At 37.3% G+C, this 17,564-nt stretch overlaps 1 protein-coding gene across 4 annotated transcripts in view; it reads right to left on the bottom strand.

Moving 5' to 3' along the window:
• PNPLA4 (patatin like phospholipase domain containing 4) overlaps positions 1 to 4,645 on the bottom strand; it is a 28,755-nt gene extending 24,110 nt beyond the window's left edge. The window contains exons 1-2 of one of the 4 annotated variants that reach the window (XM_063305071.1): positions 4,616 to 4,645; positions 494 to 693 (exon numbers count right to left, since the gene is read on the bottom strand). In XM_063305071.1, the coding sequence (XP_063161141.1) occupies positions 494 to 685 (192 nt within the window). In that variant the 5' untranslated portion in view covers positions 686 to 693; positions 4,616 to 4,645. Of the gene's footprint in view, positions 1 to 493; positions 909 to 4,615 lie in introns of those variants that run through there. The other 3 variants (XM_063305073.1, XM_063305070.1, XM_063305072.1) reach the window with 3 other exon arrangements.
• Positions 4,646 to 17,564: the final 12,919 nt, after the last annotated feature.

Raw genomic sequence — 17,564 nt, forward strand, 5'->3', positions numbered from 1 at the left:
GAGGATACATGATCTGCTATGTGTCCTTATATAGGCTAAGGCTGCGTAAAGAGAGACCAACTCCATGAAAGACAGAACATCATACAGCAAAAGCTATTCTGTCAATCTTGGAACATTTAAGTTTTAAGCTCTTTTTCATTTCCATGTGCCTGTGAGGTGCTTCCCCCAAATGAAACCTGGGTTTCAAACCTGGGATTATAATGTTCTTATAATTCAACCTCTAGAAAAGTCGGTTTCACACAAATGATAACATCTAAATTAATGAAAATATAAATTCCCCCTTCCTACAGGGCTCCTTGGGTAATATGTATTCAAAAACTAAATGCATACATTTATTAGGCCTCATTTTAGGGGGCAAAGGCTTAAAAAAAAGCCTTCAAGAGATAATAAATTTAAGATGGCCTTCAGAATTGGTAGAATATTTGGCAGTCTAATAACTGAAGATTCCTATTCTTTCACATGAAGATAAAGGTAGAAATGAATAAATACTTACAGTACACGTGGATAAAAGATGGAGCGCTTGTAAAACATAACACTGACCAGAATTCTCAAAGCTTGTGGCTCTACATAGAGAATTGTGCAGTCCATCTTGCTTCAACCGCAGCCACTGTCTTGGGGATCTATATATCCTCTTGGTAGCCCACATGCCTTTAAATTCAGAAAATGAGTTGAGCTTGAAGAACATTCATCTTGCTGCCCATCAAAAAATAAATAAATAAGGCAATTAAAGGATTATCAGGTAATGCTATTTAGGAAGAATACAGATACGACGTTCTTGATATTTCCTGGTAAAAACTTAAACAACAAATGGTTGTCAAGATGTCGCAAACCAATAAACTAGTTGTGTAAGAAAATCAATATGAAAGATAGCAGATATACATTAAGAGTCCTAGAATCATAAGATCCAAGTCTCCTTAGGATGACTCAAGTATTAAGAAATACTGTTTTAAGAAACCCTTATTACATAAGGGTTATATTACATATAAGATTCAACCCATGCCTCACAGCTACAAGTTGCACATGCATGAAAACAAGATTTTTTTTTTAAAAAGCTGATAAAATCAAGCTTCAAGTATCACTATTAGCTTAATGCAATAAATATTCCAGCCAAGCCAATATTAGAATTTTAAATAAAAAGAGGCTTTGTAGGAATTGTACCATTTCTCATACCATGAGAAGACAAAAATCCTTCATCCAAACAGAGTAGCAATAATTAGAAAGTGAAAAGCAATACAGAATTTTCTTTCTTTAAACACGCACACCAAGTAATTGCGGGATCCACCATGGAGAGGGTATCCTTATTATATTATTATTATTATTATTATTATTATATTTTTCTTCCAAAATTAGTTTTGTTAATTGATTTTGACACAGCAGAAATGCAATAAATTAAATATATATATATATATTGCTGTCCTTGCCTTCCTCTAAGGAAAGCAAAGTATTGTGCAATTCATTATTCAGTAACTAAGTCAAAGGGGAAAAAATCCAAGTGCCATCTCATAAACTTCATGGCTGAGAATCATGAATATTAAGAAACACCTAAACTGCATTCCAACCCGTATCTTCTCTGAAGTAAGTCTCACAAAGTTTAACAGACCTTACTCTCAAAGAAGCATGCAAATAAGTATTAAGGAATCTAGTAAGGCTATTTCCATATCCTTAACAATCAATGTAACTCAGTTTCATGAACTTTCTATGGATCACATGTTCCACATTAAAAATCAGAATTATTGCCAGTAACAACATATCATACCATAGGATGGTAATGCCTATTTATACTTTTGATATCTAGTGCATACATGTTTAATAATGTTACATTAAGCTTTCATAACTTCAGGCTGCCTTTTCTCCCAGCCAACTCCCTTTCATCTACTGCTCATCAAGCAAAACATTAACATGAGAGGTTCTTAAGATTCTATCAGATACCTGGTTCTTGCAGTTTTTTAAAACACAAGACTCCAGTAAGAAGTAGAATTTGCTGTAGTAACATAATGCAGCATGTTAGGAAAATATGCCTATTATTTATTCATTCTTGCCTTCTCACTAGTAGCTCATCCTCCTACATTTTTTCCGTGTAACATCTTTATTAGTAGGTATATTCCCAGTTTTATTAATTTAAATTTTGCAAATCTCTATTCTGTTTTATAGCTATGAACAAATCTATCCATGGACATCAAACTGCCTGGAGGTTGCGAGGGTCTGGATGGGGAACAACAGGCTTCAGCTGAATCCTGACAAGTCTGAGCGGCTTTGGGTTTGGGGACTTGCCAGTTCTGGGATTATGCCATCTTTGGTGCTGGATGGGGTTGCACCACCCCAGAAAGACCCTGTGCACAATCTGGGAGTCCTCACTCATCACTCCTGCTTGAAGAGCAGGTGATAATCATGGCTAGATGGGCCTTTGCAGAGCGTCATGTTGTGCACCAGTTACACCTGTTCCTAGATGGGGGGCAGAGGGCTCTGCTCACAGTCATTCATACCCTAGTCACCTCCAGATTGGACTACTGTAACGAGCTCTACACGCGGCTGCCCTTGAAGAGTGTCCAGAAGCTTCAATTGGTGCAGGATGCAGCAGTGTGGACAGTTATGTGTGCCTCTAGAAGAGCACATATCCCACCTCTCCTCCATGAGCTGCATTAGCTGTCAGTCTGCTTCCAGATCCAATGCAAGGTGTTGATTTTAACCTTTAAAGCCCTTCATGGCATGGGGTCAGGTTTTCTGAGGGACCACCTCCCCCCAGTTACATCCGCCTGTCCGATCAGATCTGGCAGAGAGGGCAAGCTGCAGGTCCCTTCCCTGCCATGGCACCCATCTTATGGAATCTTATCCTTCCCAAAGTGAGGCTAGCTCCATCCCTGTTAATGTTCCAGAAGTCCCTCAAGACCTCCCTAGATCAGGCCTGGGGGTCCCAGAGGACCAGTGACATTTTAAGATGATTCCATCATTGTAGTTAATATTTGCTCTTCCCTGTGACTTGGTTTTATATTTGAATAATTGTTTTATATTTTTAATAATGAATTTTATATATTTATTTTGCTTATTGTTGTACGCCGCCCAAAGTCACTTTTTGTGAGATGGCAGCCATATAGACTTGATAAATACATTTGTAAAAGACACTGTTTTGATTTTAACAACTAGACTGGCAGGGTATAGGGAATGTCAATATAACCAAACTTCACTCCTAGACAGGAGCCAGTTTGCATGCATGCAGATTTGTCACTTTTAACTATAATCTGATGCACACTTTAAACACCTATCACGTGGAACTCTTACAGATGTTTAAAATCGTGATGCATGATAAGGAAGTATTGGAAACTCCAAAGTTTGCCACTGTTCAAACTTTCAGTTGGTCTAATCTGGTATTTTCTAAGTACAGATTTTTCTCCCCCATTAGTCAACATGCCTGCTTCGACTTTCCCTTATTTATTCAATAGACAAAATAGAGCAGTTAAGAAGTTGAGGCCAAGATGCCTCAATCTGGAATAGAGCAAGCACCCATTAATGTCACTCACAATTGGTTATTAATGCGTTACTAACAAGGACAAAGACTGAGCCAACAGTCCAGAGATTTAAGGCATTATAATTTATCACTTTTTTTCAACTAAACCACCCAGCGCTTTTGTGCAAGGCTAATAAATCTAATGAGCTTGGTCAAGTAACTGAATTTAAATCATCACTACCATATTGATCGGCCTGCTATAAAACTGGCAAAGCGCAGGCTGAACAGCCTTCCTATTTGGCAGTAATCTTCACTCCAGCTCCCTGGTTTCCCAGCTGAGCTCAAAGGTAAATTTTACTCTGCTTGAATACTGCAGAATCAATGCTGAAAGGCCATTGTCTCTGCATTTTAAGATTCCTTTTATGTTACTGCAGCTTTTCATACACTTTAAGCAAGGCTTCCAGCCTATTAAAGCTATTATGAGGGAGGAGGGATGGGAAAAGATTCAGCTGTATCTCAGCAACTTTTCCTTTTATAAGCCGTTAATTTACCTTTGTTATTTTTAAAGAGTACTAATCCCCTTTTAACAAGTCCACTCCACCAAGTGGATTGCATTCAGTGAAATGATAACGGTGCTAGCCTTTAGAGTGACACAAAACTCAATTGTTTTCTACTGCAAAAACATAAAATAACGGCCACTTCTCTACAGAACTAACATAATATAGCTCTTTAAAGGCCATGGCTCACTGGGGCAGGGTCTTCCATGCATACCACTGACAGAGCCAGCAGGACTGGCCAAATAACCCACCGGAAGCCCTGACCATCCGAACAAGTGAGCCGAGGAGGATGAGTTGGGGCAATATTCAGAAGCCGACACGCTGCAAATGCAGCCTGATGATTTAACGCGAGCAGATCTCAGAGCGAGCCCCGAACGACAAGTCAGATTCACTCCTATCGCGACCGACCGACCGACCAAAATAGATTAGCATAAAGTATCTCTTTTAACCCGAGAAAAATCCTTTGGAACTGAAACCCAACAGGGGCTAAACTGATCGATTTCCATCTCAAAGAGACATAGCCTTCTCCAAGGCTAAGAAAAAGGCTTAAAGCCGCATTTTTCAATTTTAGCACTTGGGGGAGTGCAAGGCAAAGGCCAGGTCCTCCACAATATACCTCCCTTCCGCCTCCTCTCCACCTTCCTTCCTTCCTCCAAAGAAAACCGCGTCTCACTTTTCACGCCCTCAATTTACCTAATGTGACTGGCTGATTCCACACGCTCGGCAGCGCTACCGGGTCTTAAAGAGACAGATCCTGCACGAAGGGAAGAGCTTGTTTCCGCTTCCCTCGCGTTGGGCCTTCGCAAATGGGTTTCTTCAGTTATTGCATTAATTTAATTAGTACTTTTTAACAGTCCGCGAGAGATTCCCAGCTTCTCTCACCTATAAAACAGCACGTAAGATGGTGCGATTGCATAGAAAGGAAAGCAGGAATTTGGGACAGGAAGAAGATGCAGCTGGTGATAAGTAGGGAAGGTATTAAGACACAGCTGTGGATTGTAAAAATCCGAACAACGAATAGACGCCAGCAAAATAAATACATGTAGAAAACTCTAGTGGTTGTCAAATTCCTCCAGCCCAGATCTGGAAGTCCTAATAGTTAATATTTGTTGATGACATGATTAACAATGCAAGCAGTGGAAAGTTGTAATAACTTGTTCGTTTTCATTAGTGAGAGATAATGAACACACAACCACGGGGAGCCTAACGTTGGGAAAGTGTGCTTTCTGAGACAAAACACTATGGTGCGTTCACCTCTTTTTATTAATCAATTATTTCAGGTAATAGGTTAGTTTTCTATCCCATCTTTCCTCCAGGAACTCCACCTTGCATAATCATCTCCAGGTTCTCAGTAAGCTTCCATAGAAGAGCAAGGACTTGAACTAGAAACTCTCTGGTGCTAATCTCACACTTGAACCATAAAAGGTGCGTATTTCCTAAGGTGCTCCTGAGGCAAATGGGTTTGCATGGGAAGCTGTTCTGATTGGGTCTCAGGGATACAACTGCAGAGTGGAGAGCAGCTGATCTGGGCTTGTTCTCATGGTGTGTGAATGCCAGTGCCTGAATTGGGCTTAGCTGACTTCCTGTGGAGGAATGGGTTCAACAGATTTAAAAAATGATTTTTAAACATAGTTTTGAGTGGAAAGAAGTACCCGAGAAGTGGGCTTCACTTTATTTACAGAAATTTAAAAAATTATATAAATGAAAACTTACATAAATGAGCCCATGGAGATTCTTAGAAAATAAAAATGGGAAGTGGTTGCTGTCCAGAGATGCATTTATAACTGTCCTTGCCTGCCTATAAAAAAATGGCAAAGGTACAATGTGATAATCACTCCGAGTTGTGAGTTGGGCAGCATGCAAATTTAATAAATTGCCATCATTGTCTGGTGGTCATAGCTGCAAGAGGGGTGCCAGATGACAGCCATCTATGTTCACCTTTCCGAAATGCTTGACTCCTCTTAATCTACAAGTGTAATTGGCTGAATGTGGCTGAAGCTTGACCAGAGTCCTAGTTTCTTAAACATGTTGAAAAAGGCATTCACATGTTTATTTTTTAAATGGAGAAAGCAGTAGCATTCTGAAAAAACAAAACAAAAAAGCCACTGTGAACTCTTTGCAGCCTTTTGTTAAAACAGCATGCTAGCTTTAGATCCCCAAGAGAACTGGAGGTGAAGATAATGTCAGCTAGCTGTTAATCCTTTTTGCTAGAAAAAGAAACTTGGTACTGACACAGCAAGGCTTGAAAATGAGACTTGCAGAACTATTTAAATAACACAATTATTATGTACTGAAACCACATGAGGATGTTTTAAAATATACAATAAGTACATACAGCAAATCATGTGGATATAAAGTGTCTGTAAAGAAAATAAGATTACACTAATGTATATTGTAAACACTAATTTTTTTCTCCCCCATTTCTTTTACTGGTGTGACTGTGTGTGTGTTCATTTTTACATACAATCGCTTTTCCAATATGTTTTCACAGGCTGAAACTGTCTTACAAGTATTTTGCTTTCAATCCAGATAATGATGTGCTTTTTTAAAAAATAATTTTATCTCATCAGACTAATTAACAAAATATGGGCGGGGTGGGGAAGCATACATAAATAGAATTAATGAGTAATATAACAAAGGAGGAGGTGGAAAAGGAAGAAAAAGGGCCTGAAATTTAACTCATGAACAAGTATGAGCTTTCAAAAATTTAATGGGTTGCTTCAAAGTCGTCTTCCTTGCCCTTTTGCCACTAAAACAAGTTAATGGAAAGCATGCAGAGGATGACTTCTGCAATTCTTTCAAATGATTTTACCAGCAGTGGCCAAAAGAGACACCTATTTTTTTCGTTGTAACCAAGTAATGAATTGTGACACTGTGTACGTGTGTATGTGCACTTCTCCACAGGGATTAATTAGGATGTGTGCATACATATTGTATGTGTGTTTGTTTGTGTAAGAGAGAGAGACAGAGAAGACAGAACACAACCTAAATGTGCAGTGCCAATACAATTTAAAATTACTATTAGGGCACAACTGTATCAGATGTAAACTATTACATGGTTTAGAGTAATCTGATTGGATACTAAACTAAAATATTACCAAAATGAGTCTAGGAGTAGAAGTTTCATCTACATTTAACAGACTCCCCATACACTGCTTCCCTTAGTGTAATCTGTTTAACTTTTCAGAATTCCCATTAGCACAACTAAAAGATTCTAAAACCAATTTAACACTTTAACCAAGCTGATGACACCCCCATTAACAATTACATATTATTTATGAGTTAAATAAAACATATTCCTCTAGAATCTACTGTATATAATTCAGGAGTTAAATAAAATGTGCAAACAGCAAACAATTATTTCATTGTCTGTAAATTTAACTTTTAACTGTTACTTTTCTTAATAGCAGTTTAAATACCTGCTACTTCATTTATAATGCAAACACTAATTAACGTGGATTTGCTGTATCCCACACTAAAGATAGCGATGAAACCAATATGAAAAAAAATCTACCATCCTGTATACCATCTGTTTAAGATTCAACAAGGGTACATTTATATTCCATTTGAAACCTGTTTGTAAGTTATAGATAAATAAGGCAGTTAGTTTTACATAAAATTATCACAAATGAAAACAAGCAAAACTTGTGATAGGCAAAATAGAAGAAATGCTTTTTATTTCATCCAGAATGCTGATAGAGCAGCACTGAGAATCTCAAAAGGACTTTATTTCACAGTCTACAGCAGTTGATTTAAACATGTATTTTTCAAATATGGTGCCTTCCTGTTATGTTAGGCTACAGCTTTCATCTCCATCCAGCAATGCCAGTGAGGAATATTGTCTAACACATCTCAAGTGCTTCTGGGGAAGACTGATATAGAAATTCTGAATTTCGTTTTTTGACATAAATTTGCTTCATGACATAAAGTTGGTACTCAAGAAGATAAACCAATGTGAGAGAAAACATGAGGTAAGACTTTACCTGTGAAGGACATCAGCACCTTAATTGAACCTAGAAGAATATTTACAGCTATGTAGAGACCAAATGAGTATCACTGGAGTCTCACTTGTCCATAAGAAGCATGGCAGGGGGCAGCATTTGCTCTAGTAAAAGCTTTACTGTTGTTCCACAAAGATACCTTGAAGGTCGAACATATCATGGTTGTGAAACCTCCAAATTATGAAGCTCAATTGGCTGAAGGTGTAATGAAATGTTAACAATAAACTGAAATGATAAAAAGTGGTTTTAACTTGGCTTTTTTAAGATGAAAAGGCAAACAGGGATCAAAGTAACTTCCTTCAGCAGAATAAGTTCTGGCTAAATCACAGAAACATCCGTCCCCCTAAGCCCCAAGACTGTACTAATGCCGCCTCTAATTTGTCTAGATTCATTTTCACTCTCAGCCCTCACACACAACAGCAGCGCCTGATAGCACCTTTCTTTCATTAACTTGTCAAGTGCAAATAGAAGATTGCCTGCTAAGGCAAAGAGTGCACTTATTGTCCCATTAGGACAGAAACTATATTGGAAAATATAAGTCAGTATATGTCAGTAAGGAATGCTTTTCAATCCTTAGCCACATATCTGCAGTTCTTCTAAGCAAAGAACAAGAAACTGGACTTAAGTCTACAATTGTATTAAACTGGGTACATGGAGCATCTGTGTACAAAAACGAGACCTTTGTTCAATGTTTCCTCCATAGTGCAGACACTTTGCTTTTGATGTATGACTTAACATATTCTTGTAAATAATAAAACAAATGAAAATAGCATGGACATAATTATTGGTACCATTACTATTCAAGGTTTACTGAATAAATTACAATTGACTGTGTTTGCACAACATTATAAGACATAAACTATTTCTCTATTTCTTATTTATTTTTTATTTTGACTGGGTCTCTCACAGTATAAAAACAACACAAATAAAATGAAATAAATAGAAATGCAATAAGAAAATAAAATGGCAATCTAGACAACTAGCATTAAAACATATGTAACATATTTAAGATAAACATATGTAATATATGAGAAACATAAGTAACAAGAGGATTCCATACATCCTGTCCTAAGGCTTGAGAGAATAGACAGGTTTTTAAGACCTTCTGGAATGCCATCAGGATAGGAGCTATCCGGATATTAGGGAGGACCTCATTCCAGAGGGCAGAAACAGTGACAAAGAATGTGCATCTCCTGGGTCCCAAAAGATGACACTTTGATCAAGGGGACATGGAGCATGGCCACTCCGTCAGCTCTTACCAGCTAGCAGAAACATGGAAGATGAGAGATTCCTTAAATAACGGCCCCATGCCATGTAGGACTTCATAGATTTTAACCAGCACCTTGAATTGTACATGGATGCTTAGCAGCAATCAGTTCAGCTCATGCAGCAGGATGTCACATGGGTATGCAGCAGCAGGCCCACCACTTTTTCTGCCTCTGTGTTCTGGACCAGTTGAAGCTTTCGGGGGTTTAAAGGGTGGCCCCATGTACAGCGCATTGCAATAGCCAATCCATGAGCTGACTGTATGGAGGGCTGCCTGATCCAGGAAGGGCTGGAACTGCCCCCCCCCCCAATTGAATTGTGCAAACAGACTCTTGGCCACAGCTGCCAATTGATTTTCAATCAGGAGCTGTGGGTCCTTGTGCTGGTTAATGACCTCAATAAAGTTATTTCAAGCTGTGGGTCCAGGACAACCCCCAGATTGTGCGCTACTCCTGAATGGGAAGTACAATCCCATCCAGAAATAAGAATGAAAGATCTCCAGACCTAGGCAGTCCCAACAACCACAATAACTCAGGCTTATTAGGATTGAGTTGGAGTTGGTTCTTCCTCCTACAGGCCCACGTAGCCTCCAGGCACTGAGACAGGACAACAGCCTCACTTGGCCAGCCTGGGGTCAAAAGATGTAACTGGACATCATCAAGCTACTGATGATGTTGGACCCCAAACCAGCAGATTATCTCACCCAGCAGTTTCATGTAGATGTTGAAGAAGAGGAAAGAGAGCATCGAACCTTGTGGCACCAACTGGGCCTAGGGATATCTCCCCTCCATCCTACTAACACCAACTGGAACTGGCCTCATTACAATATAGTGTCCCCAATTCCTAGCCTCTAAAATCCAAAGTGACTAGACTTTGAACTGTTATATAATAAAATTATAATACTGAGGTCCTGCACAAAATAAATAGTGACAAGTGTTATATTAAGTAAGTATTTATATTACAAATAAAAGCACTTACGGGAAATTATAAATAAACAACTTAGGTCAATAATTTCACTCCAGGAAATAACATGATTTTGCTAAAGCAAAAACAGCTCAAAAGATTCTGAGTCTGAAAACCCAAATACAGGTAGTCGTTGCTTCACTATGGTAATTGGGACTGGCGACTCCATCGCTAAGCAACGCAGTTGCAAAGTATGATGTCACGTGACCATGCCAATTTACGCTGGCAGTTGCGGCAGTCCCAGTTGCTGTTATTAGGTGAATCCCACATGGTCACAGCATCCCACGGGCATGTGCTGCCATTTGTGACCTCCTGCCAGCTTCTTCACTTGCTTGTCAGAAGCCGGCAGTGAAGGTCACAAATGGCAATCACGTGACTGCAGAACACTGCAACATTGTAATTACAAGCTGGTTGCCAAGCACCTGAATTGCCATCATGTGACCATGGGGATGCGACAACTGCAACTACAAGGACCCATAACTTTGTTTGGTCGCTGAACGAGTGGCTATTCAACAAGGACTACCTGTAACTCATTTCATGATGAGATAAAATATTTTAAGGTACATGACAATATTGATAGGTTAAGGAAGTCCCCAAATTTGTTGCATCAAGGAGGTTAGCTCTATATCTAATATGGCAAAATTGGCCTTGTGGTGAAAACTAAAGTAAAAAAAGATACATAGAGAAAAAGGGAACAGAATTTTCCTTCCATCAGCAGATGGAGTCTACCCTCAGTAAAGTAGCTGGAAATTGAGTTTCCCAGATTAATTGCTTACATGAGATTTCAAATAATAACTTTAAAATTAGCATGGTAAAATTAAAATAGTAACATCCTCCTAGGAATCCAATAGGGCATCATGCTCATTGCCACTTATTTATAAGTTTGTAATCAAGGTCCCCTGACCTAGAAAATGTTTTTTTTTAATCTAATTTTAACACTCAAGGGAGGCACAGATTAAAATGCTATAACTGGTGTTGCCAAGCACGTTGCTATTTAACTGACAAATTGCAACTCTGGGGAAATCTCTTCCTGCCTCTCAAATACTGATTAGATATAAGTAAGTTTAGGTGCTGATCTGATATGCTGGCAACTGCAGACAACAAGGAATGGAATAAGATAGCAACTGGTGATTTAAAAAGACTCATGCAACCCAAGTTTATAACTCATTGGGCTAAGGGGGAATATAATCAGGATATGTCCCCTGTGAGGAAAGGAAAGGAATTACTGGTATTATGGGAGAGTTGTTGATATTTAGCTTTTAATTAAAGTCTTTCTCAATCTCGTGCTCACTAGGGATCATGGGTGCTGAAAACCCACCTATCTGGAAGTCAGTAGATTAGGAAGACTCATGTATACTGTTAGTCAAGGAAACATTTAACCAAACCTATAAAAATATGTGGAGAAAATGATGTGTTTCCTCTCTTCAGTTTTCTAAGTTCAGGAGTTTCATGGTATCCAAAAAGATATTCATGAATAACCTTTCCAAGTGTAGGCCATAAAGGAGATTTCTTGTGAAGGCTCACCTATAGGTAGATCCAGCAACAAAGTGTTATAATCTAGATACTGCTTTACTCATTAGTGAAAACTATCTTAAATGGTTGATTGCATTTCCCATTCTCCCATTAGGTAAAACTAGAAAAATGTTATTATGAAAAAAAAACTGTATTAGGAATATACCCCATGAATTGTTATTACAAGTAATAAAATAAATGCATCAGGATTAAAACCCATATTTTGTACTCATAACATTGATTCTGAATTTCCAAACATAGCAGTCTTATCAAAAGCTTATTGATTTTAAATATGAATCAGTACATGTTGTATTATTTGAATGACGCTTGATGACTTTGTCACTCTTCGTACTGTCTTGTCCATGAATTTCATTGCTTATAGTATTTTTCATTTTGTATATCTCTACTAAACTTTGTTAATATTTATGATACCTTGCAGTGAAAAACTATAATGCAATCGAAATTCAGACTGTTATAACTGCCCTGCCACCCCTTTCCCCCCTCAAACTTAAGAATAAAATTAAAGATATCAGACTGACTCTAAAGATAGACAGACAGACAAATATTCTTATTCAGTAATAAAGATCCTAGATTCCTGCTGCAGGGGGCACTGCACTACAATAAAAGAGAATGCTGAAAAAAACCAGGTCATTTAGTTTCCCCAGATTATGTGATATAAACTTATAACAGAGAAGCACTGGAGCTTCTGTTCTGTATTTTACAGTCCAGTAACACTCACTTTAGTAAAAAGACATTAAAAAAACCCCTTATTTTCTCTGCTTTTTCAGTGCTGCATGATATATTTTTTTAAAAAGCTTGATGCTGAACTGGAGAGAAAGATCAGCTTAGATGGTAAAAGATGAAACTAAAGGAAGGACAGTCGTTGTTACAAATGAATAGCAGTTCCCTTTATAAGAAAGAGATTGTATTTATGCTTCACCCCCAGTTGATTTTATATTAGTATTCAGTCATTTATTTCCTCCAACTTTTCATGAGAAGATAGAGATCTTTTTCTCAGGATTCACCATCAGAACGTTAGATTCTTGGAAGCTGATGATTGTATCAATAATAATATCTAGCTGTGCTGACTTGTATCTGCTTCTTTTTTATTTCCTTTGATTTTTTTTTTTCCCCAAGAGTGGGCATCTTCTCCAATGTCTCCCACTTTCACATTATTGTCCAAAATATTTAAGCTTTAGTATCATTATGTGTAATCCATCTTTGAACATGAGAACTCAGTGTCTTCAGCAGGCTGCAATACTTAAGCACTTATATCATCCTCAGTTATACAACAGCAAAATATTTAACTCATGTGGAAAAATATGTTGGTTTTTTTAAGCTTAAAATTTTTGCTGCATTTTGGCTTAAGCATTTTTTATTTTTCACTGGAACTTTCTAAAGCATCCTTACCTTTAGTTTTTCATTCTTAAATGGAAGTTCCAACTGTCTGAAAAATGAATAGGTGGTCAATAGCAACTAAAAAGCTCTTAAAAGAAAATCTCCAGTGAACAGCCTCTCAGAAGTCCATGGCCCCACTTCAAGCATACAATATATGACTCTTAAAACAGAGTTAAATGGAATGAAGAAATAATTAAGCCAGAATACATAAGCATGAGTAAACACTTCCAGAAAAATGGGAACAAAATGATATTACTGGTATGCTGCTTTTTAAAGAAAATGATTTTTTTTGTCTTTATCTGATGTTGTCCTGAATCCTGAAAAAAAAGTTGCATCTACATGTTACCTACCATCACTATACTTATTCATCAATTATGAAAAGAAAAACTGAATTTTATTAGGTCACAGTGGAATAAATTTATTACTCAATGATACAACAGTCTAGGGGAAAAAGACTTTGGTCCCAAACAAATAATCAGATAATGTCCACATTATATATTACAGGTAGTCCTCACTTAATGATAGTAATTGGGAATGGCAACTCTGCCACTAAGGGACACAGTCATAAAGTACGATGTCACATGACCATGTCAACTTAGGATGGCAGGTACAGCAGCCCCAGTTGCCATTGTTAGGCAAATCCCATGCAGGTGCAGCATCAAGCAGTCATGCAATTGCTATTTGTGACTTCCTGCCGGCTTCCCCATTGACTTTGCTTGTCGGAAGCTGGCCATGAAGGTTGCAAATGGCAATCACATGACCATGGGATGCTGCGACAGTTGCTATTGCAAGCCATTTGCCAAGCGCCCAAATTGCAATCATGTGACCATGGGGATGCTGGAAAGAATAAGACAAATGCAAGCATATTCCTATATATCCACCGTGGTTGGAAAAATCACAGTGCTGAACAAATCATGTTAAATGATTTCATATGAAAAAATTTTCTTTTTATTTAAATATGATCGAAACGTTTTAAACTTGTATGCTGATCTTGTTTCTAAAACTTTATAAATTGATAATGAAGCTGTCACTCTTGTATCATTTTCCTTTCCATTCAGTAAGGGGGAAAAAGTATTTGTGTATCAAGATATTAAGACATCAATACCCAGCATAAAATTCGGCTTGGTTGCTAATTTTACACAAAGAAGATTTCAGTTAGGCTACTAGGATAGTTGTATACAATCACATTTCTAGATAATATGGCAAAGCTAGATTACTTGCTAGTTTTAGTCGAGTTCAGACCTGTTCCTGGCCCTCTGTTTTTGTGTTAGTGTATCCTACCCACTTATGCATAATATTGAATTGCATGACTTCTGGGTAGAAAAGAATATATAAATCAAATAACTGTTATCAATGAAATCTGGGGATTAATAGTTAATATAATTATTGGACTTGAAGCCGTGAGTTTGTGCTAACACTATCTTAACCTATCATATTAACCTATCATAATGCTGCATATATATCTTTGTTGACTTGTTTGCATTTGGCTTCCTAAATTTACTTACAGAATAAAGGAAACAGCATCAAATAACGTGTTTTGTAACCATGTCCTCCTTGGGCCTGGAACACAGCTGGATAAGAGTAATTTGATTTAATGTACAGTATGTCCCAAAAATCATACATAAATTTGTGATATGAATTAGAATGCATTTTCAGATTTACCGTTACAGATATAGAGAGAGATACAACATTAAACAAAATCTAGATTATTTAGTGATATGCCCAGTGATTTCTGACCTACTAGCTTTAACGTTACCTTGAACATCCAGTAAAATTGCTATTCAGGAGAAAAGAATGATATTTATAAGTCCTAAATACCTGCAAATATGGTCACCTACCAGAAGCTAACTCTATAAAACTGAAAAGAGGGTATATTTGGCAAATCTTCAAGTATTTTTCCCAAATGGTTGGATAGGTGTTTAATTCACCATCAGTAATATTTCAAGAAGCTATAAAGCAGGGAATGAGGCTGCTGGGCAATGTAGATTACCAACATCTGGAAGACCCTAAATTGCCTACTCCTTTTAGAAGGAATCAAACAGTTTTCTGTCCTATGCTCTAACATCTCACCTCTCAAACAAGAGAGAGAGAACACAAAACACACAATTTGCATAAAAGTGGCAGATTTTATAACACAATAAAGTTACTAAACTTTAAATAGAACCACAATAAATACTGTTGCAGTGACTAGGTAAACCTGAGTGCCCGGTCAGTCTGCTGTCCAGGTGCTGATTATTGCTAAGGCACTTGAAGGCCTCTAGCCTTTCTTCCTAATGGGTCTTTCTCTTCACACAAGACTTGGGTTGGAGAGCCCTTCAGTTTGAAGCTCTCAGGAGCCACATTATTTTGTCATTAGAAAAATAACAAACTATTAAAAAGTAGGCTGAAATTCTGTTCTGGTGAAATTCTGTGTTCTATTCTGCTTATATACAAACAATGATCACAGTACCAAAATAAAGCATTGAACTATCCAATTGCAGAATATATACATGTGAAAGAGAAAGAAAATAACCTTTTGAATTTTTTTTACCAGTTCTAAAATCAATTTAAGGAAAGACTTTGCTGCGAAATTCTTCCAATGGAGAGGAAAAATTTATAAAATCTCTCGTGAATGGAAGGTGTTACCATTGTATTTATTTTGTGAACAAGGTAGCCAATGAAAGTTTGTGAGTGTCCTATCTTTGATATACAATCAACTTTCTGTCAGCCTACAACCTCCCTTACTTCCTGTGTTTCAATTAAATTCCAACAGCAGATATCACAAGGGAACAGAGCATCAGATTGTGGTGGAATCTAAATTCAATAAACAAACCAACTCTCTTTTGGAGTTTTTCACTCAGAATGCTATTACCACTACTATGAGGAAGCCCTGCCTTTGATAAACGATTAGAAAACTTCTTTGATCAGTATAAAGTAATCAGAGAAATTTCCAACCCAATTTCAATGTCCAAAATTGATGAAGAATTTTGAAGGATCATTTCAAAAGAGCAGCTTTATCTTAAGCATTCTAATTCTATGTCAGAATGTAGTCAGTTTCTTTATTATAGAATTATGCACCCCAATGCAGAAATGATAAGGTTGTCTTCTCTATGCCTCATCCAGAAAAAGGAATCTAGTCTCATCTAATTATATCCTAGCCACACTTTTAGAAATGTTTTGCTGATTGCCTGTAATACAAAAGCCATTGTTGGTCTAGCTAAGATGAACTGAAACATTTTAGAAAACCAAAATTGTAACAGTGAACTTTTGTTCTGTCAAATGTGAAATGACTTAATTGTAAATTCTATATAAAGCAAAATATTAGATATTTGAAACTACAGTATGTAGGTCTAAAATAAATACCATTTATATATTTTTCTAATTTACTTAGGTAAAATTGATTTTGTTATGGTTGAAATTACTCACCATTTTACGTATCTTTGTTCTTTCTCTGGAAAATAGAAGATCATTAATAATCAATTGGGACAATTTTTGTTGAAGTCTTTGGAGTACCAGCATCATTGGTTAAATTAATCTTAGTGTAAGAGAGGCAGTGTTACTGTGCTATCTCGAAATGTCATTCCAGAATGAAAATGCCAAAACTGTATTAGAAGAGGTTTCAGAGTAAAGAGGGAAAGGGAGGAAGGAAAAGAAAAAGAGAGAGAGAGAGAGGGGTCCTCAAGGAATGAGCAGGTAATAGAGTAAAATAGGATCTAGAAAGAAAAGGTATCTATTAAGAACAAATAGTAAAGAGGGGGAGGGGGAATTTTTATGCCAAAACTACAGTAAAAGGGAATAAAGATAGAAATGAACATGTGGTAGAGGCAGTGGGTCTAATCCAAAAACCACAAGGCAAAGAAAGAAGAAGAAATGAAAATGTTTCAAATATTTTGATTTGAATAGTTGGTTATTAGGGAGGATAGAATAATTTTCCATTCTGTGATGAAAAAAGCCTTCTAAAACCTAAAAAATGTAGACAGATGGAAGGATGGATAGTAATAACAAGGATAGATACTGTATGTGTGTGTATGTGTGCATATGTGTGTGTGAAAACAATACAGAACCATTTGCATTGTACTTTTTCTTGATTTGTCTGTTGTTGCCATCTCTGACAATATAACTTTGTAATCGCTTGCTACTTTATTTCTGCCTTCTTGCAATTTTTGTGTGACTTTGCACACACTATGGATGCTTGGTGTGACTTTGCACACACTATGGATGCTTGGTGTGACTTAGCACACACAATTAGGATGGCTGTCTCAGGCACCTAATGGATCTGTAGGGTTTCACTTGAGAGTTTTTCAGCAACAGGGTAGGCAGATCATAGATCTGTTTGGGAAAAAGTATCATCAGTATGCAGATGATACTTAGTTATATATCACCACTCAGGCTTGCCCAGAAATGCTGTGTAAGTCATGACCCTATGTATAGTTGCTATGAAGGTCT

The sequence above is a fragment of the Candoia aspera genome, chromosome 5 (genome assembly GCF_035149785.1).
Source record: "Candoia aspera isolate rCanAsp1 chromosome 5, rCanAsp1.hap2, whole genome shotgun sequence".
In the NCBI taxonomy this organism is placed as follows: Eukaryota; Metazoa; Chordata; class Lepidosauria; order Squamata; family Boidae; genus Candoia; species Candoia aspera.